General features: G+C 41.1%; 1 protein-coding gene across 3 annotated transcripts; it reads left to right on the top strand.

Annotated features, from left to right (window-relative positions):
* On the top strand, positions 1-23753 carry LOC118372095 (zinc finger and BTB domain-containing protein 44-like). Of its 3 annotated transcripts, none has more exons than XM_035757863.2 (6): positions 1-832; positions 2754-3805; positions 4574-4658; positions 9326-9477; positions 19216-19299; positions 20454-20625. In XM_035757863.2, the coding sequence occupies exons 2-6, from the start codon at positions 2770-2772 to the stop codon at positions 20477-20479; spliced, it is 1383 nt and encodes a 460-aa protein (XP_035613756.2). In that variant the 5' UTR covers positions 1-832; positions 2754-2769; the 3' UTR covers positions 20480-20625. The 3 variants fall into 3 exon arrangements, with proteins under 3 accessions (XP_035613756.2, XP_035613754.2, XP_035613755.2); XM_035757861.2 differs by having other exon boundaries at positions 459-832; positions 19216-19516; positions 20454-23753; XM_035757862.2 differs by lacking the exon at positions 1-832 and adding an exon at positions 845-1298 and having other exon boundaries at positions 19216-19516; positions 20454-23753.
* The last annotated feature ends 433 nt before the right edge of the window (positions 23754-24186 follow it).

The following is a 24186-nucleotide window of genomic DNA, read 5'->3' as shown; positions in this document are numbered from 1 at the left end:
TAAACCCCACCGAAGAAGAAGTGAAGCAGCCTAGACTGGCATGGCGGACCACTGGTTGTTGAGTGCATGGAGCAACATTTGGTGAAACCACATGGCTACTGAGGCTTGTGAGAAGAACTGTTTAAAGAAAATTGACACTTGCCTTCCAGGGTGCATCACGTCCTGTGTCTCATTTTTGGTCTATTGATAAATGTTCTACTTGTATTGGTTTCAAACGTGTTCATGAGCGCTACTGAAATGAGGAAAAGTGCATTCTGAACTGAATTTAACCATGCCTTATATGTATTAAATGTTGGTAAATTGCCTGTGCTTTGTCGGTACTTCACACTGCCTGCTCAACCAAGCTCGAAAATAACCTGCCACTTTTCCACCCTGTGATTACTACAACCATATTTAGCTACATAAATTGCTTTCGAGAGCCGTCAGACATGATCTTTACCAAATCAGATCTTGCCTACAGTAATTGGAGTTGCGCGTTGCATTATGGGACACGAATAAAGTGCAAAAAGGATTTGCACAGAGAGGCTAGCTAAAATTATCTCAACGAAACGCAAAAAAAAAACATTTTGTAAACCTTTAAAAACAATTTTTGCTATCGACAGCTCCAAGTATTAATGAAAATCTCAAATGTATCCGTCTTTGGCCAACGAATGCTTCCCAAGGAATTCAAAAGAACGGGCTAAATAGGCAAGGATAACAACCAGACAGTTTGCAAGTTAGGCTGCTGCACGCCCAGCTGTGGTGTGTTTACATCGGCCTCATTTGACTAGACAACCCGAGGCCGATCAAGTCGAACAACAGACGGAATCACACACTGTTCTATCGACTGAAGGTATATTTTGTTGCCTAGTCAGTAACTAGATCGCGGAACACTGCTAGCTAGCTATAAGGTGTGGAAGCTTGGTGTGTATTTGTAGTTTACTTGCCAGTCAAATAAACGTCATATTAGATAACTAGCTCGCTAGCTGGTGGCTTGTACAAGGCTCTGTAATTGTTCATAACCAGCTAAAACTAGCTATTTTTTTAAACTTGTTTTACCAAGCTTTCTTTTGTTAGCTAACTAGCTTGTAGTTAGCTAGCCAACTAGCTAGATTGCAACTTGTTGTTGCTTGCGGTATGCAAAGCACTGTTAATGTTTACAAGTGAAAATGCTAGCTAGGTTCAGTTGAGCCTACGCCCCCTTCGTCTGTAAACATAATGCCTGTCCCAATTTTGGAGGAGATCCATTGGCTATTTGTGTCGCACCTGATTTGATTAGTAAGAACTAACAACTTCATTGCAGCAGCTAACGTAACTTAGTAAGTTATTTTCGTCAGTTATGATGATGAAATCCCAAGAACGTTAGTGGAGGCTGTTCAAGAAGGGATAACCTTCTAGAAATTATGTTTTATTTCATAATGCAGGCTATTAGGCCTAGTTACTCGTCAATAGGTTTTTAGCTTGAGACTTTGATTTGTTATGTTTCTACAGTGAATTATCTAGGCCTATTTATGGACCCTTCACCTATAAAAACAAGGCCAGTTTCTTGAAAGTTCAAGCCTGGCAATGCTTGAGTGTGGTTTTGGATTAGGTTAGCCAAAATTTAGAATTAAGAGAATATGATATTGAAAGGTAGACAACAACCCACACTCTTCCACTGCAGCTAAAATCAGTGGCATAAGCCTAATTTGCAATGCCTCTATTGGGCCAACAGCCTGGGAGTATTTTCCCTTTTTTTCTTAGTGAGAACAGACAAGCTCTCCCAAAGAGAGCCCCTTCAGGAGAGTTTTGTTTGATGGAAAATCTCATGCCTCAGAGCAGCCACATGTCTGAGAGGGGCAGCTGCAATTGTAGTGTGGACTCCACATGAATTTGGATTTCACCATGATGCATCTGCTTTGTTTGTTGTTACATAACTTGCTGTCTACCTCTCTCTTCCACCCTCTCACTGCCCCGCTCTCTTTCACCCTCTCACTGCCCTCTCTCTTTCATAGTAACTTATTGGAAGAAACCAAGCAGGACCTTTTAGGTTAATTTGATAGGCTTTTACACAATTACATCATTTGTTTGAACAATTTGGCTGTATGGTTTCATTGGATTGTAGGATAATGTAAGCAGAACTTTAGTTGTCCTCAACCATCAACAATACAAAAACTTGTAGCAGAAATAAAATGCAGATTGTTTGGTGTTAGGTTAAGTTTGTTTTGAGATTTGTTTTGAGATTTGTTTATCTTCTTTCTAAACCATTGCAAGAGCTGTAAATACATTGTCTCTGGCTTTGAACATCCACATTTATTTTCTGCTAGTAGCACATTTCTACGTTAGATTTTTGGGAGATTAAATCAGAGTTTCAGTGCGTAAACAAATGTCAAGGGGGATGTTTCTCTTGGCTCTGCACTCCTTCATCGCCATTTGTTTCTGCATTTCTTCCGCCACCCTGTTAAGACCATGTCGTGAGGCCAAATTAAATTCACCCCAGACAATACAGACTGTTCTCTGTTAACACTTAATTTGTTAAATTGTCATTCTGTGTGGTTACGTAGGCTTAACTGAGCTTCTCTAATCCCATCATCTGACAGAGTAGATTTACTATAGTATGTGGTATTTTCTTTTTTAATACCATGACTGGGTTTATATTTAGGTTGTTTTTGTTTGTTTGCTATAGCCATTGTTTAACATCCATCAAAAGAATGAAATGCAAACATTACATTGACTTTATAGCAAAGGCCCAATGTAGGCCAACATTGTAGGATAATTTTCCATTCTTCCTGTAGGTACACTAAGACAAAGATGGGGGTCAAAACCTTTACCCACAGTTCCCCCACGCACAGTCAAGAGATGCTGGAAAAACTAAACGCCTTGCGCAACGAGGGCCACCTCTGCGACGTCACCATCCGTGTGCAGGACAAGTTGTTTCTGGCGCACAAGGTGGTGCTGGCCTGCTGCAGCGAGTTCTTCCGCTCCAAACTAGTAGGCAGGCCTGATGAAGAGGATAAGTTTGTGTTGGACTTGCACCATGTCACGGTGAGCGGCTTCACCCCTCTGCTGGAGTATGCCTACACCTCCACCCTCTCCATCAGCACGGAGAACATCATCGACGTTTTAGCCGCCGCCAGTTACATGCAGATGTTCGCCGTGGCGAGCACATGCTCAGAATTCATGAAGTCCAGCATCCTCTGGAGTGCTGGGAGCATGGGGCAGGAGAAACCGCAGGAGTCGGCTCTTGGCGAGAGTGCTTCCTCCCACTGCGCCTTGACCCCATTGGACAGCAGCCTGTCACCTGTATCGTCTGACTGCAGCGTGATGGAGAGGAACATCCCTGTGTGTCGCGAGTCGCGCCGCAAACGTAAGAGCTTTATCATGATGTCCCCAGAGAGCCCACTCAAATGCACCTCGCAGATCACCTCGCCGCAGATGCCCAACCCATCGCCCTCCTCCTTTTCGGAGACCACCACCCAGCCAGTGGACTCTTCCCTGGCCTTCCCATGGACCTTCCCGTTCGGTATCGACCGGAGGTTCCACCCAGATAAGCAGCCCAAGCTTCCCGAGAGCCCACACCGTCTGGACCAGGCAGGGCCCTCGGAAGTGAGCCGCCGGCTGAGTGACTTCCTGGCCTGTGAAAGCTCCATTAAGGCGCCGCTGTCGCTAGCGGGCCCTGAGGAGGACGTGCGTGTAAAGGTGGAGAGGCTGAGTGACGAGGAGGTCCAGGAAACGTCGTCGCAGCCCGTCAGCGCTTCCCAGAGTTCCCTGAGTGACCAGCAGACGGTACCCTGCAGCGAACAGGTCCAGGAGGACCTCCTCATCAGTCCACAGTCCTCCTCCATAGGTATGGGTCTCTCAAAATGACAACACTCAGATGTTTTCAGACCTCAACAGTAGTCTTATGTCAAGGTGAGATCACATCCCACACCTATGGTTGTGTGTTTTTAGTTAAATGCTTCGTCCCCAAATTAATGGAAGAGCTAGGCCTAACCACATAGTCTGGTGTGCATATCTTTTCCATTTGTTTTGAATTGCGGCATGTAGCTGGGTCTACATACTGGAGGACCTAGGATGTGGACTTCTCTATACAAGACCACCAACTTTTTTTCCTCTTTACACTTTTTGGGAGTGTAATTTCCCTCAATTTAAAGGGCTAATTTGCAGTTACAGCTACATACTTTTTTTGTTTTAGAAATTCATTATATTTAGGCCTACCCATTGATTCTTGAACAATATAACTTATAAAGTCCCAATCAGAACCCAAAATATCATCTTGTTTTACTCAAAGTAACAAAGTAGGCTTAAATATAAACAAACACTGTATAGTCTCAAAACTATAATTTTGATATCATGGATGGTCAATCCTTGGATCGATAGCTCTGTCCATGAATTTGAGTGGCTGCATTTCGCCAGCCCCATTCCTCAACTGTTTTCCCAAACAGTGGTGGGAAGGACACTTTATTGCTTCAACTGTTGATTGCCACTTTAAAGTTATTCATTTTTTGCATTACATCTGTGTATGGGTTCGATCCCGACCCATGTCTTATGGAAATCAGACTGAGAAAGAGCTAGTAACTGGGGGAAATTATATTTCATCTTTGTTTTGGCATAGGTTCGATAGATGAGGGAGTCACAGAAGGGTTGCCCTCAATGCAAAGTACATCCAATGCTGGAGGTCATGCTGAGGATGATGAAAGGTAACAATATGGTTGGTTGAAGCCTTAGTAGAACGGATGGTACGGAAAAAGTAGATGGATATATACAGTTGAAGTCGGAAGTTTACATACACTTAGGTTGGAGTCATTAAAACTCGTTTTTCAACCACTCCACAATTTTCTTGTTAACAAACTATAGTTTTGGCAAGTCGGTTAGGACATCTACTTTTTGCATGACACAAGTAATTGTTCCAGAAATTGTTGACAGACAGATTATTTCACTTATAATTCACTGTATCACAATTCCAGGGGGTCAGAAGTGTACATACACTAAGTTGACTGCCTTTTAAACAGCTTGGAAAATGACAGAGAATGATGTCCTGGCTTTAGAATCTTCTGATATGCTAATTGACATAATTGGAGTCAATTGGAGGTGTACCTGTAGATGTATTTCAAGGCCTACCTTCAAACTCCGTGCCTCTTTGCTTGACATCATGGAAAAATCAAAAGAAATCAGCCAAGACCTCAGAAAAAACATTGTAGACCTCCACAAGTCTGGTTCATCCTTGGGAGCAATTTCCAAATGCTTGAAGGTACCACATTCATCTGTACAAACAATAGTATGCAAGTATAAACGCCATGGGACCACGCAGCCGTCACAACACTCAGGAAGGAGACGCGTTCTGTTCGGTCTCCTAGAAATAAATGTACTTTGGTGCAAAAAGTGCAAATCAATCCCAGAACATCAGCAAAGGACCTTGTGAAGATGTTTGAGGAAACGGGTACAAAAGTATCTATATCCACACTAAAACGAGTCCTATATCGACATAACATGAAAGGCCGCTCAGCAAGGAAGAAGCCACTGCTCCAAAACCACCATAAAAAAGCCAGACTACGGTTTGCAACTGCACATGGAGACAAAGATTGTACTTTTTGGGGAAATGTCCTCTGGTCTGATGAAACAAAATAGAACTGTTTGGCCATAATGACCATCGTTATGTAATAATAATAAATAATATATGCCATTTAGCGGACGCTTTTATCCAAAGCGACTTACAGTCATGTGTGCATACATTCTACGTATGGGTGGTCCCGGGAATCGAACCCACTACCCTGGCGTTACAAGCGCCATGCTCTACCAACTGAGCTACAGAAGGACCACTATATTATTATATTATTATTATTATTATATTAAAAGTTTGTGGATATATTGAAGCAACATCTCAAGACATCAGTCAGGAAGTTAGAGCTTGGTCGCAAATGGGTCTTCCAAATGGACAATGACCTCAAGCATACTTCCAAAGTTGTGGCAAAATGGCTTAAGAACAACAAAGCCAAGGTATTGGAGTGGCCATCGCAAAGCCCTAACCTCAATCCTATAGGACATTTGTGGGCAGAACTGAAAAAGCGTGTGCGAGCAAGGAGGCCGACAAACCTGACCCAGTTACACCAGCTCTATCAGGAGGAATGGGCCAAAATTCCCCCAACTTATTGTGGGGAGCTTGTGGAAGGCTACCTGAAACGTTTGACCCAAGTTAAACAATTTAAAGGCAATGCTACCAAATACTAATTGAGTGCATGTATACTTCTGACCCACTGGGAATGTGATGAACGAAATTAAAGCTGAAATAAATCACTCAACTATTATTCTGACATTTCACATTCTTAAAATAAAGTGGTGATCCTAACTGACCTAAAACAGGGAATTTGTACTTGGATTAAATGTCAGGAATTGTGAAAAACTGAGTTTAAATGTTTTTGGCTAACGTGTATGTAAACTTCCGACTTCAACTGTATACACAATACCACTCGTAAGTTTGGACACACCTACTTATTCCAGGGTTTTTCTTTGTTTTGATTTTTTTCTACATTGTAGAATAATAGTGAAGACATCAAAACTATTAAATAACACACACGGAGTCATGAAGTAACCAAAAAAGTGTTAAACAAATCAAAATATATTTTATTTGAGATTCTTCAAAGTACTTACTCTTGGCATTCTCTCAACCAGCTTCATGAGATAGTCACCTGGAATGCATTTCAATTAACAGGTGTGCCTTGTTAAAAGTACATTTAGGAAATGTCTTTCCTTAATGCATTTGATCCAATCCATTGTGTTTTGACAAGATAGGGGTGGTATACAGAAGATAGCCCTATTTGGTGAAAGACCAAGTCCATATTGCAAGAACAGCTCAAATAAGCAAAGAGAAATGACAGTCCATCATTACTTTAAGACATGAAGGTCCATCAATACGGAAAATATAAAGAACTTTCAAAGTTTCTTCAAGTGCAGTCGCAAAAACCATCAAGCGCTATGATGAAACTGGCTCTCATGAGGACCGCCACAGGAAAGGAAGGCCCAGATTTACCTCTGATGCAGAGAGGTAGTTCATTGGAGTTACCAGCCTCAGAAATTGCAAACCAATAAATGCTTCACAGAGTTCAAGTAACAGACACATCTCAACATCAACTGTTCAGAGGAGACTGCGTGAATCTGGCCTTCCTGATCGAATTGCTGCAAAGAAACCACTACTAAAGGACACCAATAACAGAGGAGACTTGCTTGGGCCAAGAAACTTCAGCAATGGTAGAACAGTGGAAATCTGTCCATTGGTCTGATGAGTCAAATTTGAGATTTTTGGTTCCAGACTCCGAGTAGGTAAACGGATAATCTCTATATGTGTGGTTCCCACCGTGAAGCATGGAGGAGGAGATGTGGGAGTGCTTTGCTGGTGACACTGTCGGTTTATTTCGAAATGAAGGTACACTCAGCATGCAGCAATACGCCATCCCATCTGGTTTGCGCTTAGTGGGACTATGACCCAAAACAAACCTCCAGGCTGTGTAAGGGCTATTTTACCAAGAAGGAGAGTGATGGAATGCTGCATCAGATGACATGGACTCCACAATCACCAGACCTCAACCCAATTGAGATGGTTTGGGATCAGTTGGACCGCAGAGTGAAGGAAAAGCAGCCAACAAGTGCTCAGCATATGTGGGAACTCCTTCAGGACTGTAGGAAAAGCATTCCATGTGAAGCTGGTTGAGAGAATGCCAAGAGTGTGCAAAGCTGACATCAAGGCAAAGGGTGGCTACTTTGAAGAATATAAAATATGTTTTGATTAATTTAACTCTTAAGTAACGTTTTTGGTTACTTCATTATTTCATTGTTTTGGTGTCTTCGCTATTATTCTACAATGTAGAAAAGTTACAAAAAATTTGAAAACCTTTTAATGAATATGCTCTTCCAAACTTTTGACTGATACTGTGTGTGTATGTATATATACAGTTGGGCAAAAAAGTATTTAGTCAGCCACCAATTGTGCAAGTTCTCCCACTTAAAAATATGAGAGGCCTGTAATTTTCATCATAGGTACACTTCAACTATGACAGACAAAATGAGAAGAAAAAAAATGTTTTCTGTAAGTCTTCACAAGGTTTTCACACACTGTTGCTGGTATTTTGGCCCATTCCTCCATGCAGATCTCCTCTAGAGCAGTGATGTTTTGGGGCTGTTGCTGAGCAACACGGACTTTCAACTCCCTCCAAATATTTTCTATGGGGTTGAGATCTGGAGACTGGCTAGGCCACTCCAGGACCTTGAAATGCTTCTTACGAAGCCACTCCTTCGTTGCACGGGCGGTGTGTTTGGGATCATTGTCATGCTGAAAGACCCAGCCACGTTTCATCTTCAATGCCCTTGCTGATGGAAGGAGGTTTTCACTCAAAATCTCACGATACATGGCCCCATTCATTCTTTCCTTTACACGGATCAGTCGTCCTGGTCCCTTTGCAGAAATACAGCATTCTTTGTCCTCCAAACACAACGAGTTGAATTTTTACCTAAAAGTTATATTTTGGTATGATCTGACCATATGACATTCTCCCAATCTTCTTCTGGATCATCCAAATGCTCTCTAGCAAACTTTAGACGGGCCTGGACATGTACTGGCTTAAGCAGGGGGACACGTCTGGCACTGCAGGATTTGAGTCCCTGGCGGCGTAGTGTTTTACTGATTGTAGGCTTTGTTACTTTGGTCCCAGCTCTCTGCAGGTCATTCACTAGGTCCCCCCGTGTGGTTCTGGGATTTTTGCTCAACGTTCTTGTGATCATTTTGACCCCACGGGGTGAGATCTTGCGTGGAGCCCCAGATCGAGGGAGATTATCAGTGGTCTTGTATGTCTTCCATTTCCTAATAATTGCTCCCACAGTTGATTTCTTCAAACCAAGCTGCTTTCCTATTGCAGATTCAGTCTTCCCAGCCTGTTGCAGGTCTACAATTTTGTTTGTCATAGTTGAAGTGTACCTATGATGAAAATTACAGGCCTCTCTCATCTTTTTAAGTGGGAGAACTTGCACAATTGGTGGCTGACTAAATACTTTTTTGCCCCAGTGTGTGTATATATATATATATATATATATATATATATATATATATATACACACACACAAGTGGAAATATCAAGATCCCCCTTCCCTGGCTTTCAACCCCACTCGTTTGGAAGGTTTCATACCCTTGATTTTATTTTGTCAAATCTAATCTTGCATTTATGTAATATGTTCCATTTTGCCTTTAAGCTGGTATGGAATCCTTGGGTCTTGATGTTTTTATGATGAAGCTTAACAAAGGTTTTGATCTGGCACCACACACTTTACTAAATTTGTGCATACCTCACTGAAGCACCACATCCTCTTTCTTGATTTTCAGATTAGAAAGCCTCCAGTACCCTTACCACTTGTACATAAGCCCTTCCATCCGCCCTGGCACTAACGGGCCTGACAGACCTTTCCAGTGCCCCACATGTGGCGTCCGATTCACCCGCATACAGAACTTGAAGCAACATATGCTCATCCACTCTGGTAGGTTTTTCCACACATCCACTATGCAGTTGGAGAAGTCTGTGTAGACTAACTACTGCTCTGCGGCCTGTTATGTCCTATCTGTTATGTCATAGGTACCCATCTGGAAAGTAGCTCATGTGACTTGTACCATATTTACATTGCCCCCTACAGTAGTTCCATGCGTCCTCTATCCACCCGACGATAGGAGCCGGAGATCAATGGTATGAATGGCTATTTAATGGTTTGACTCATGGCACACTGGAGAAGGATGAAGGGCATTCCAGGGAACATTGATTTTGGAAACACTTGAGGCTTGGTGTCTCCCGCCTCGGTTGACATCGGAAAAACACACTCATCAAGCGCACACATACCCAAACTCATGCTTGATGACAGTGGAACATTATAACAGGAAATGTCAACCAAATATCTACACTAATTTCAACTTGACTCTTAACCTTCACAACCAAGCAGTGCTACATTCAATGAGATCAAGTGTTGTTGTTTCAACGTTTCCAGCCCTTGATACAACAAGTTTGATTTTTGGAGTAATAATGTCCTATTTAACGTCTTCTCTAAGCTTGAAGCATGAATTTGTCCAAAAGTAATCAGGCTTGCATGTGAACAGTCCCATATGTTCAGCCATGCACAGTTACAGCATGTGGAAAGTAACTAACTATAGGCTGCAGGCAAGGACTCCATATTGTGTCCCAACAAATAATGGGATAATTGTCTCTGGTACTCCAAACATCAGACACACTGCTCACATTCATCAAGAAGATCACCAAGGTATTCATCAGGGTTCTATCCCCCACCCAACACACACATCTACTAGACCAAATTATGAAATATATAGTGGAGTATTCCATCAAAGCAAGAAGGTGCTCTGCCCTGTAGCTGTGTCCAGAGGTTTTTCACTACTGTAGCTCCTATGTGGTATTATTATTCTAAACTGGTCAGTCAAGTATACCGTAGAGTAGAGGTTGACTATCTGGTTAAATACTTCATGGGGCTCAAGTATTTTTCTTCAGGGTCATTTAAGCTCGATCCATAGTGTTGTATGCAGTTAAAAGTAATGCAGTTCACGTCTGCTTAAATTATCCTTCTCTGGCTCTGCGCAATGGGCTTCATTGTAAATTCTCGTAAACGTATGCCCCAAAAAAGAGCCGTTGATGTATTTTTATATTTCTCATTGAAAAAAGTCAGGCTTATTCTTAGTCGTGGCATGTTTACGAGGGCCATAAATAACTGAGTCAACGGAAGCTCTTTTTGTTGTATTCCATGGCCACTGAGTTCTATGGAAATAATGACTCGTGTGCCAATCTCCCTTCATATTGTTCCCCTGGTCCGTTCGGCACAGAACTGGTTGTTACGACCCGTGTGTGTCAATGAACCATGAGTGACATTGGAGACTGGATGCCTTTGTCACAGAGGACAGACAGCTGATGTTCTGAAAGAGCTGCAAAATCTGGATTCTTACAAATCAGCTGGGCTAGACAATCTGGACCCTCTTTCTAAAATTCTGTCAATTGTTGCAACCCCTATTACTAGCCTGTTCAACCTCTCTTTCGTATCGTCTGAGATCCCCAAAGATTGGAAAGCTGCCGCGGTCATCCTTCCCTCTTCAAAGGGGGAGACACTCTAGACCCAATCTGTTATGGACCTATATCCATCCTGCCCTGCCTTTCAAAAAATCTTTGAAAGCCAAGTTAACCTCCCTTGGATAGGGGCAGTTACTCAGGCCCAGAACCTAGGATATGCATATAATTGGTAGATTTGATAGAAAAAACTCTAAAGTTTCTAAAACTGTTAAAATTATGTATGCGAGTATAACATAACTGATATGGCAGGTGAAACCCCTAGGACAAACCATCCCGAAAAAAATCAACAAATTCAGCCTACCACTGTTTTCAATGGCTGTCACTTTGTTTATAAAGCGAAATCCTCTCAGATTGCAGTTCCTATGGCTTCCACCAGATGTCAACAGTCTTTAGAAAGAGTTTCAGGCTGGTTTTTGGACAAATTAGCCAGAAATTGAAGTTTTTGTAAGTGGCTCCCATTTTGGCTGTAGTGTTTCCAAGCCCGTGGAAAAGAGCACGTTCTTTGGTATTTTTCTCCGGTAAAGATCATAGCGATTTTCTGTCTTATAATTTATTTACGTATTCTGGTACCTAAGGTTTGATTATAAACATTGTTTGACTTGTTTGGAAAAGTTTATTAGTAATGTTTGGGATTCATTTTGTATGCATTTTGATGGAGGGAAACAGGGTGGATTATTGACTGAAGTGCGTCAGTTAAACTGAGTTTTTATGGATATAAAGGAGGACATTATCGAATAAAATAACCATTTGTGATGTATTGGGATCTTTTGGAGTGCCAACAGAAGAAGATCATCAAAGGTAAGGCATTTATTATATCGCTATTTCTGACTTTCGTGGCGCACCTGCCTGGTTGAAATATGTTTTTCATGCTTTTGTATGCGGGGTGCTGTCTTCAGATAATCGCGTGGTGTGCTTTCGCCGTAAAGCCTTTTTGAAATCTGACACAGCGGCTGGATAAACAAGAAGTTAAGCTTTATTTTGATGTATTACACTTGTGATTTTATGAAAGTTAAATATTTATAATTCTGTAGTTTGAATTTCGCGCTCTGCAATTTCACCGGATGTTGGCCAGGTGGGACGCTACCTGCCCATAAGAAGTTAACAAACAGATCACCGACCATTTCAAATCCCACCGTTCCTTCTCCACTATGCAATCTGGTTTCCGAGCTGGTCATGGGTGCACCTCAGCCACACTGAAGGTCCTAAACGATATCATAACCGTCATTGATAAAAGACCGTACTGTGCAGCCGTCTTCATCTACCTGGCCAAGGCTTTCGACTCTGTCAATCACCGCATTCTTATCGGCAGACTCAACAGCCTTGGTTTCTCAAATGACTGCCTCGCCTGGTTCCTCAAATGACTGCCTCGCCTGGTTCACCAACTTCTTCTCAGAGTTCATTGTGTCAAATCGGAGGGCCTGTTGTCCGGACCCCTGGCAGTTTCTATGGGTGTGCCACAGGGTTCAATTCTCGGGCCAACTCTTTTCTCTGAAAATATATCAATGATGTCGCTCTTGCTGCTGGTGATTCTCTGATCCACCTCTACGCAGACGACACCATTCTGTATACATCTGGCCCTTCTTTGGAAACTGTTAACTTCTTTTGGGCAGGTGGGACGGAATGCAATATTTAAAATACAGAAATACTCATAATAAACATTCATAAAACATACAAGTGTTATACATCGGCTTAAAGATGAACTTCTTGTTAATCCAGCCGCCGTGTCAGATTTCAAAAAGCCTTTACGGTGAAAGCATACCATGCGATTATCTGAGGACAGCGCCCCGCTTACAAAAGCAGACAAACATTTTCCAGCCAAGTAGATTAGTCAGAAATGGCGATCAAATTAATCACTTACCTTTTGATCTTCATATGGTTGCACTCACAAGACTCCATGTTACAGAATAAATGTTTATTTTGTTTGATAAAGTCCCTCTATATCCAAAAAACTAAGTTTTGTTGGCGCGTTTTGTTCAGTAATCCACTGGCACAAAGGCGGTCACAACAGGCAGACGAATAGATCCAAATAGTACTGATAAAGTTTGTCGAAACATGTCAAACAATGTTTTTATTAATCCTCTGGTTGTCTATTGTCTTTATAATCGATAATATTTCAACCGGACAATAACTTATTCAATACAAAGGAAAAAGAACGAGGGCGCACTCAGAAAATTGTCATTCTTACTAATTTTTCTAAAAAGCCTGAAACAATGTCCAAAGACTGTTGACATCTAGTGGAAGCCACAGGAACTGCAATCTAGGTCCTATCCATTTATATGGTGGATAGGCTTTCAATGGAAAAACACTTCCTGATGGATTTTCCTCAGGTTTTCGCCTGCCATATCAGTTCTGTTATACTCACAGACCTTATTTTAACAGTTTTGGAAACTTTAGAGGGTTTTCTATCCAATACTACCATGCATATCCTAGCTTCTGGGCCTGAGTAACAAGCAGTTTACATTGGGCACCTCATTCATCCAAAATACTGCCCCCTACCCAAGAGAGTTTAACAAACCTCCCAAAAAACTTCAATGGGGGCGGCAGGTGGTGGTTAGTGTTGAACTTGTAACCGAAAGATCGAATCCCTGTGCTGACAAGGTAAAAATCTGTCGTTCTGCACCTGAAAAAGACAGTTAAACCACTGTTCCTAGGCCGTCATTGAAAATAAGAATTTGTTCTTAACTGACTTGCCTAGTTAAATAAAGGTAAAAGTAAATAAAAATGCCATACAACACTCCTTCTGTGGCCTCCAACTGCTTTTAAATGCTAGTAAAACTAAATGCATGCTCTTCAAACAAATGCTGCCTGCACCTGCCCGCCCGACTAGCATCACTACTCTGGACGGTTTTGACTTAGAATATGTGGACAACTACAAATACCTAGGTGTCTGGATGGACTGTAAACTCTCCTTCCAGACTCACATTAAGCATCTCCAATCCAAAATCAAATCTAGAATCGGCTTCCTATTTCGCAACAAAGCCTCCTTCACTCATGCTGCCAACTTACCCTCGTAAAACTGACTGCTAAACTCAAGGATAAATAGGATAATGGAATTTACAAAATATCCTCCAACACTCAACACTCAAACTGGATGTAGTCTATCACCGTGCCATCTGTTTTGTCACCAAATTCCCATATACTACCCACCACAGCGACCTGTGTGTGCTCTCGTTGGCTGGCCCTCACTTCATATTCGTCGCCAAACCCATTGGATCCAGGTCATCTATAAGTCTTTGCTAGGTAAAGCTCCACCTTATCTCAGCTCACTGGTCACCATGGCAACACCCACCTGAAGCACACGCTCCAGAAGTTATATTTCACTGGTCATCCCCAAAGCCAACACTTCCTTTGGCCGCCTTTCCTTCCAGTTCTCTGCGGCCAATAACTGGAACAAATTGCAAAAATCACTGAAGCTGGAGACTTATCTCCCTCTCTAACTTTAAGCATCAGCTGTCAGAGCTGTATCTGTACATAGCCAATCTATTGTTATTTATCTTTTTGTTCTTTTGCACAACAGTATCTAAATCAAATCCAATGTATTTATATAGCCCTTCTTACATCAGCTGATATCTCAAATTGCTGTACAGAATCCCAGCCTAAAACCCCAAATAGCAAGCAATGCATGTGTAGAAGCACGGTGGCTAGGAAAAACTCCCTAGAAAGGCCAAAACCTAGGAAGAAACCTAGAGAGGAACCAGGCTGAGGGGTGGCCAGTCCTCTTCTGGCTGTGCCGGGTGGAGATTATAACAGAACATTGCCAAGATGTTCAAATGTTCATAAATGACCAGCATGGTCAAATAATAATAATCACAGTAGTTGTTGAGGGTGCAGCAAGTCAGCACCTTAGGAGTAAATGTCAGTTGACTTTTCATAGCCGATCATTAAGAGTATCCCTACCGCTCCTGCTGTCTCTAGAGAGTTGAAAACAGCAGGTCTGGGACAGGTAGCACGCCCGGTGAATAGGTCAGTGTTCCATAGCTGCAGGCAGAACAGTTAACTGGAGCAGCAGCATGGCCAGGTGGACTGGGGACAGCAAGGAGTCATCATGCCAGGTAATCCTGAGGCATGGTCCTAGGGCTCAGGTCCTCCGGTAGAGAGAAAGAAAGAGAATTAGAGAGAGCATACTTATATTCACAGAGGACACCGGATAAGACAGGAGAAGTACTCCAGATGTAACAAACTGACCCTAGCCCCCCGACACATAAATACTGGAGGCTGAGACAGTAGGGGTAAGGAGACAAAGTGGCCCCATCCGATGATACCCCCGGACAGGGCCAAACAGGCAGGATATAACCCCACCCACTTTGCCAAAGCACAGCCCCCACACCACTAGAGGGATATCTTCATCCACCAACTTACCATCCTGAGACAAGGCCGAGTATAGCCCACAAAGATCTCCGCCACGGCACAACCCAAGGGGGGACGCCAACCCAGACAGGAAGATCACGTCAGGGACTCAACCCACTCAAGTGACGCACCCCTTCTAGGGACGGCATGGAAGAGCACCAGTAAGCCAGTGACTCAGCCCCTGTAATAGGGTGAGAGGCAGAGAATCTCAGTGGAGTGAGGGGAACTGGCCTGGCAGAGACAGCAAGGGTGGATCGTTGCTCCAGAGCCTTTCCGTTCACCTTCACACTCCTGGGCCAGACTACACTCAATAATAGGACCTACTGAAGAGATGAGTCTTCAGTAAAGAAAGGTTGAGACCGAGTCTACGTCTCTCACATGGATAGGCAGACCATTCCATAAAAATGGAGCTCAAAAGGAGAAAGCCCTGCCTCCAGCTGTTTGCTTCGAAATTCTAGGGACAATTAGGAGGCCTGCGTCTTGTGAGCGTAGCGTACGTGTAGCTATGTACGGCAGGACCTAATCGGAAAGATAGGTAGGCGCAAGCCCATGTAATTATTTGTAGGTTAGCAGTAAAACCTTGAAATCAGCCCTTACCTTAACAGGAAGCCAGTGTAGAGAGGCTTGCCCTGGAGTAATATGATCAAATTTGTTGGTTCTAGTCAGGATTCTAGCAGCCGTATTTAGCACTAACTGAAGTTTATTTAGTGCTTTATCCGGTTAGCCGGAAAGTAGAGCATTGCAGTAGTCTAGAAGTAGAAGTAACTAGAAGTAACAAAAGCATGGATTCATTTTTCTGCATCATTTTTGGACAGAAAGTTTCTGATTTTTGCAATGTTACATAGATGTAAAAACGCTGTCCTTTAAACAGTCTTGATATGTTCGTCAAAGGAGAGATCAGGGTCCAGAGTAACGCCGAGGTCCTTCACAGATTTATTAGAGACGACGACAACCATCAAGATTAATTATCAGATTCAACAGAAGATATCTTTGTTTCTTGGGACCTAGAACAAGCATCTCTGTTTTGTCCGAGTTTAAAAGTAGAAAGTTTGCAGCTATCCACTTCCTTATGTCTGAAACACATGCTTCTAGCGAGAGCAATTTTGGGGCTTCACCTTGTTTCATTGAAATGTACGGAGGTGTGTCATCCGCATAGCAGTGAAAGTTAACATTATTTTTTCGAATAACATCCCCAAGAGGTAAAATATAGTGAAAACAATAGGAGGAACACATTTACAGTTGATTTGTCAGAGAACAAACCATTCACAGAGACAAACTGATATCTTTTCGACAGATAAGATCTAAACCAGGCCAGAACTTGTCCGTGTAGACCAATTTGGGTTTCCAATTTTTCCAAAAGAATGTGGTGATCGATGGTATCAAAAGCAACACTAAGGTCTAGGAGCACGAGGACAAATGCAGAGCCTCGGTCTGATGCCAATAAAAGGTCATTTACCACATTCACAAGTGCAGTCTGTGCTATGTTGTTGTCTAAAACCAGACTGAATAATTTCGTATACATTGTTTGTCTTCAGGAAGGCAGTGAGTTACTGCGCAACAGCTTTTTCTAACATTTTTGAGAGGAATGGAAGTTACGACATATGCTGATAGTTTTTTTTTTTTTCCTTTGTCAAGATTTTGATTTTTTCAAGAGGCTTTATTACTGCCACTTTTAGTGAGTCTGGTACACATCCGGTCGATAGAGAGCCGTTTATTATGTTCAACATAGGAGGGCCAAGCACAGGAAGCAGCTCTTTCAGTAGTTTAGTTGGAATAGGGTCCAGTATGCAGCTTGAAGGTTTAGAGGCCATGATTATTTTCATCATTGTGTCAAGAGATACAGTACTGAAACACTTGAGTGTCTCTCTTGATCCTAGGTCCTGGCAGAGTTGTGCAGACTCAGGACAACTGAGCTTTGGAAGAATACGCAGATTTAAATAGGAGTCCTGTAATTTGCTTTCTAATGATCATGATCTTTTCATGAATTTATTACTGCTGAAGTGAAAGCCATCCTCTCTTGGGGAATGCTGCTTTTTAGTTAGCTTTGCGACAGTATCAAAAATAAATTTCAGATTGTTCTTATTTTCCTCAATTAGTTGGAAAAATAGGATGATCAAGCAGCAGTAAGGGCTCTTCGATACTGCACGGTACTGTCTTTCCAAGCTGGTCGGAAGACTTCCAGTTTGGTGTGGTGCCATTTCCGTTCCAATTTGCTGGAAGCTTGCTTCAGAGCTGGGGTATTTTCTGTATACCAGAGAGCTAGTTTCTTATGACAAATGTTTTTGTTTTTACGGGTGCAACTGCATCTAGGGTATTGCGCAAGGTTAAATTGAGTTCCTTAGTTATGCGGTTAACTGATTTTTGTCCTCTGATGTCCTTGGGTAGGCAGAGGTAGTCTGGAAGGGCATCAAGGAATCTTTGGGTTGTCTGAGAATTTATAGCACGTCTTTTGATGCTCCTTGGTTGGGGTCTGAGCAGATTATTTGTTGCGATTGCAAACATAATAAAATTGTGGTCCGATAGTCCAGGATTATGAGGAAAAACATTAAGATCCACAACATTTATTCCATGGGACAAAACTAGGTCCAGAGTATGACTGTGACAGTGAGTAGGTCCAGAGACATGTTGGACAAAACCCACTGAGTCGATGATGGTTCCGAAAGCCTTTTGGAGTGGGTCTGTGGATTTTTCCATGTGAATATTAAAATCACCAAAAATTTGAATATTATTTGCTATGACTACAAGTTCCGATAGGAACTCAGTGAGGAACTCTGTATATTTCCCAGGAGGCCTGTAAACAATAGCTATAAAAAGTGATTGAGTAGGCTGCATAGATTTCATGACTAGAAGCTCAAAATACGAAAACTATTTTTGTAAATTGAAATTTGCTATCATAAATGTTAGCAACACCTCCGCCTTTGCAGGATGCACGGGGGATATGCTCACTAGTGTAACCAGGAGATGAGGCCTCGTTTAACACAGTAAATTCATCAGGCTTAAGCCATGTTTCAGTCAGGCCAATCACATCAAGATTATGATCAGTGATTAGTTCATTGATTATAACTGCCTTTGAAGTGAGGGATCTAACATTAAGTAGCCCTATTTTGAGATGTGAGGTATCACGATCTCTTTCAATAATGGCAGGAATGGAGGAGGTCTTTATCCTAGTGAGATTGCTAAGGCGAATACCGCCATGTTTAGTTTTGCCCAACCTAGGTCGAGGCACAGACACGGTTTCTACTTGTACGTCTCACTCCAGTGTTAATTTGCTAAATTGTAATTATTTTGCCTCCAGGGGCTATTTATTGCCCTATTTATTGCCCTACCTCCCTAATCTTCTACATTTGCACACACTGTACATAGATTTTTCTATTTTGTTATTGACTGTACATTTGTTTATGTGTAACTCTGTTGTTTTTGTCGCACTGCTTTGCTTTATCTTGGCCAGGTCGCAGTTGTAAATGAGAACTTGTTCTCAACTGGCCTACCTGGTTAAATAAAGGTGAAATAAAAAAAAATCAGTTTCTTTAGTGTGCATGCATACTATACTGTAGGTCATGCAATGATGATTTCTACCCATTTCTGTAGCTATTACGCTGACAAATTTTATACACCTATTTTTAACACTCACATTTTACTTTTTTTTGTGATACATTTTTAACACCATTTTTTTTTTGGTTTTGTGATTGATTTTTTAGAACTGTTAATATTAAAACTATGTCATAATGCAGAATTCATAGTTAATCTATTGTAGTGATTCTAATGTGTAACAGAAGTAATCTTTCTCTTTTGTTCATCCCTTTCTCAACAGGCATTAAGCCCTTCCAGTGTGATCGCTGTGGGAAAAAGTTCACACGGGCCTACTCCCTGAAGATGCACCGGCTGAAGCACGAAGGTAAACGCTGTTTCCGGTGCCAGATTTGTAGTGCAACATTCACGTCCTTCGGCGAATACAAGCACCACATGAGGGTGTCCCGCCACATAATCCGCAAGCCCCGGATTTACGAGTGCAAAACGTGCGGCGCCATGTTTACCAACTCTGGCAATTTAATTGTTCACCTGCGGAGTCTGAACCATGAGGCATCTGAACTAGCAAACTACTTCCAGAGCAGGTGAGGAGTCAGGGGTGTCGTCCCTTCATTTACTCAGCTTAACGTAACACAGGAAATAAGCAAAAAATACAAATTATACAAATTAATCTCCCATAGTGGCCGTGTTCAGGGAGAAATACTATTTCAAGCTTTTCAGAATTGGTTCATTACACAGGCCCAACTAACTGTTGCACACTAAGCATACTGTACAATTTACAGTACAACACATCTCAGTCATGCTGAATATGTGGTTCAAAGCAGTCTTTGGCCACTTTCCTCATCCCTATATAGTGGGATATATATATATATTTAATGTAGAATAGACTATTACATTAGTTACTATTGTGTATTTTGTTGTCCAATTTCTTAATTGAACCATTCCAATGCTGTTATCTTAGTTGCTAGCCTTTGAGAAACATACAGTATCAAATGATGCGTGCTAGGGTCTTTAAATCCTTTCGTCTTGCTTGCAACAATTTGGATACATTACATAACCTATTTCTGTCAATGCATTTTGCTTTTCCATATATGAATTTCACTGCGTTTAATGGCTTTCATTCAAATGTATTACTCATAGAACTTAAAGTACTTCTACATAAAGCAGACATGGACTCATATATTCTAGACTTTTCCACTTCTTAATCAACTCAAGCCCTCACAGGTTTTTTAGGGCTCAAATGGGCCACTGACTTTTTAAAATGTTATAGTATAGTATGTCTATGCCTGAGATCATAACACTGTATGGAAAATTCTTTGGCGATCCAGTTTAATTGTCAAAAAACAGATCACAGGCCTCACACAGCCCTCACATAAAAGATCTGTCACCGTATTATTTTTCAAGAAAATGGGCCGATTTCCATCCGTTTTTCAAATTGCTTTCGTCTACTTTATATAGGAGGTTTAGAGACACTTTTATCAACAGCCTTTTCTCGTCTGTTATGTCTCCACGTGGTCCCAGTGATTTCCTCATGCCCGACTACCTGAGCCAAGTGCAGGAGGAGGAGACTCTGGGGCAGTACGAGCTGGTGGAGCACGGCTTCGAAGGCAACAACTCGTCTGTCCAGATGGCGGTCATCTCCCAGGTCTCCTCCACCCAGAATTGCGAGAGCAGCACCTTCCCCCTGGACCCCTTATCCCTGAAGGACGAAAAGGTGTCGGAGGAGCCAAAGACAAACGGCAGTAGCAGCTCCCCGGATGGCTCTGAGGAGGAGAACGCCCATATCAAAGAGCTGGCTTCCATTTCGATTGAGTGACCGTCACCTAATTGTCCCCCTCACCCCCCCTTCCAATCCAAAGCCCTGACTTTGGAAAGTGCCTGAGATTGCCCTTCTTAACATTCACCTCTATAATGGGAGGTCTTAACTTTGCTAACAGTGACAAGTAGTTTCTTTCCTTCCTTATTGGATTATTGTTTTGGCATAATGAAGTTCATATGATAAACGCCGTCTTACTTCTTGAGTGCCGTCGCTTTGGGCAAACTTAGTGTTACTAAATATTGTTTGATAATCGAATGCTACATTGGATTTTGTCGTGAACTATGTCAGAGGTGTGTATGCATTCCTTTGTGAGGAGGAGCACAGTACATTTGAAACCTTTTCACACACAAAAAGTTTGACCGTGAAATTGCATCGTAGACCTCTTTGTCTCTCACTTTCGTTATGAAATGAACTGTAGCTACTACACTTGACTTGTATTGGGTGTTAATGTAGGTGTCTACTGGTGGCTTAGACCCTCAAAGGCATGGCAGCATTTTATTTCATACGCTAAGTCAGTCGTTAAACCATCAAGAGAGACACACTGCAGCGGCTGCCCTTTCCGATATCTGGAACAGCTAGGCTAAGTTCAAATGTGAAGTTGAAGTGGAGTAAATTTGTCAGACCTATTTCATTAATACTTGTCCCTAACATTTCTTGTGTGGTGGAAGTTTCTATACTGAAATATTTGTAATATGTCAGCTGTGTGACAAAAAAACGAGTCTCACTATAACAACAATTTGTTAAATGTCAAAAACAATTGTCACCAATTATAGAAGTAATATATCACCACCATAAGTGTCGTATTACTAATATGTCAACTTTGGTGACATAAGTACTATACTTTAATTAATGTCACTATTTTGACATATAATGAGACCATGTTTCATTTGGTGGAGAATGTGTTGGTCAATTTACACTGAATGTTTACTTTGGACATGACATTTCAGAAGCTAGTGTCATGACTGTGGGTGACATTCTTCGGACTAACGTTGTACTAATCAAGTGGTCAGCACATTAGAATCTGTAGCTGGGTGCCTTGCTTTTACTGTGAGTTGAGTTGTGTAATTCAATGTATATGGAGCCAGGAGAGGTCTTCAATAACATGGCCAACATGACATTGCTTTGTATCATGAAGTGTGATCGATAGGTATTTTAGTCTTCATGGTGTTCTAGGTTCACCTTGCAATTTTCCAGTTTCAAGTACAGGTACAATTTTGAACAGAAATCTTGCCCTAGCTTGGACACCTGTTACTGTACATTGTTTGGACACCTGTTACATTGAGCTATCACTAGTCAGTTGCATTTCACCATGCCTTTATAATAAGGTGGTGATACTCCATTGATTTAAATGCTACTGGTATTTCATTTTTCATTGTGTTCCATGCCTTTAAGTGTAGTCCTTATTCACTTAATCTTGGTAGTCCTGCAAAAAAACGAAAGGACTTTTGCATGCCAATGAAATGCAAATTAGATTAGAAACTTTTAACATTTGTTGGTATTTAATTCTTGACCCCTCAACCAGGAATTTCTGGAATTTGACATTGGAGCAGTAGATTCTAAAAATATTACCAGGAAAATAAGAATTTGATGACAATTAACATGTTGAATCTGTTATCTTGGGTTCAGAGAAGTAACAGTTTGTTTTACGATCATAGAATGTGTGCTCAGAAATTTGTTTTATGATTATGTATGGTGCCATCCAATCAACCGTTCCTAAAAGATGTGTCTTTTAGCCTAACTACCCTATGTCTGGGTAACAATCGAGCTCTCGTATTGCACCAAATGTTCCCAATCCTTTTGGGGTTGACGTATCTACCATTTGAATCTATCGTTGCTGTTGACATTATAAAGTAATGAGCTAATCATGCTTGGTTTCCCCATGCTATTGAAACAGGAAACGTCATTTTTGCTCCGATAGAGTATAGCCTTATATTGGCCCTTGCATAGATTCAACCTGCACAATTTAAAATCTTGAGACATTTTCTTTTTTTCTCACGTTTGAGCATTTTATCGCTTAAGTAAGCTTGTGTTTTGCCTGTGTTTGTTTCTGTGTGTATTCATATACCTTTTTAATAAAGAAATGCTGCTGTTTTGTTAACTTAAAGTGCCCAAATGTTTTTTGTGAACCTAATGTGTGCAATAAATGGACAAGCTGTTTATATTTTGTCTGAATAATGAAAGAAAAGAATGTACTGTTTTTGTGTTGTGTACTTACAATGTGACAAATTTAACCTGAAGAAAAAATAAGTGAGAATCCACTCATCTGTGAAAATCGTGAACAAAACTTACATTTTGATATTTAAAAATTTTGTATTTTTGCATTTCGCCTAGGATTGTGAAATGCGCGTCCATTTAAAAGTCCTGTGAATCTGACAACATGCTTTCTGCTGTTTCCTATTCAATAAGGTCTTGTTGAGGCATTAAACCTCGGCACATATCAGCTTTTTGTTCTTGATTTTACCCCATCAAAAGTTTTTACAGATATTAGCATGTCTTTTCTTTGTTCCCCAGATGTAGCTTCTCTTTTGTGCAATGTTTAAAACATGTATTGATTACATATGCCTTTTTAACGTATACATGATATATACATTTCCTGGTTCATATTGTTTGTTGAAAATATGAAAAAAAAAACAGTAGCTCTTAGTTATACATGATATATTTTTGTGACTTTTTGTATTATGTTTGCCGTTTTATGAATATGCCATCTTTTGGATATTCTCGTTTAAATGTGAATAAAACAAAATGGTCAAGGGGTATGGGCCTTTTTGTGTTCACTTTGTCTGCAAACACTTCTGTATTGTGTGTGTGTATGTGTGTTTTCTTTATGATGTAGATTAATTTCCAACTTAGTTTGGATGATTGAAAAATATCTATTTGACTTTCATTTAATGGTTTTAAACATCCCCATAATGCAATTCGCATATGGTGCAAGAGCAAAAATGTTTGGTTTCATAAGCAAGTATTTACTTGGACAGACAAAATAAATAAAAACTTGCATCGATTCCCACCCCCTTGGCCAAGTTATTTATTTTTGCGGACATGAAAGGACAACCTATCTGGTATACATCACCTACACAGTCTTCTGACTGGAGCACATGCCTATAAATGATTTGTCTTAGCTCTATGCCAAAACGATAAAACCCACCAACCTCAAAAACACAATTCTGAATCATTATGCTTTCACACTTGCCTAATGATGGTGTTTGTTTTTCCTGCTTATAACCCTGTTGACTACTGCCTATTGCTATGAAAAGCACTGTAGGCAACAACTTAAGTTAATCAAATATACTTGTTCTTGATTATTCTGATTAATTTTATGTACATTTTTTATTTTTCATGGCATTTATCTATTAAGACAATTCTAAGATGCATTATGTGGTTGGTAAATCAAAGTGAAAAAAACATTCATTGTTTTAATTAATAGGGTTTTGCATG

This window comes from Oncorhynchus keta, chromosome 1 (genome assembly GCF_023373465.1).
Source record: "Oncorhynchus keta strain PuntledgeMale-10-30-2019 chromosome 1, Oket_V2, whole genome shotgun sequence".
Lineage (NCBI taxonomy): Eukaryota > Metazoa > Chordata > Actinopteri > Salmoniformes > Salmonidae > Oncorhynchus > Oncorhynchus keta.
This window is presented reverse-complemented; position numbering and strand designations above follow the sequence as displayed.

What these genes read in the sequence shown, in the direction of transcription:
- LOC118372095 (XM_035757861.2), top strand. Translation starts at nt 2,770, where the DNA reads ATGGGGGTCAAAACCTTTACCCACAGTTCCCCCACGCACAGTCAAGAG. An exon ending in TCCACAGTCCTCCTCCATAG is followed by an intron (nt 3,806 to 4,573) that starts GTATGGGTCTCT and finishes GTTTTGGCATAG; the next exon opens with GTTCGATAGATGAGGGAGTC. An exon ending in GCAAACTACTTCCAGAGCAG is followed by an intron (nt 19,517 to 20,453) that starts GTGAGGAGTCAG and finishes ACGTGGTCCCAG; the next exon opens with TGATTTCCTCATGCCCGACT.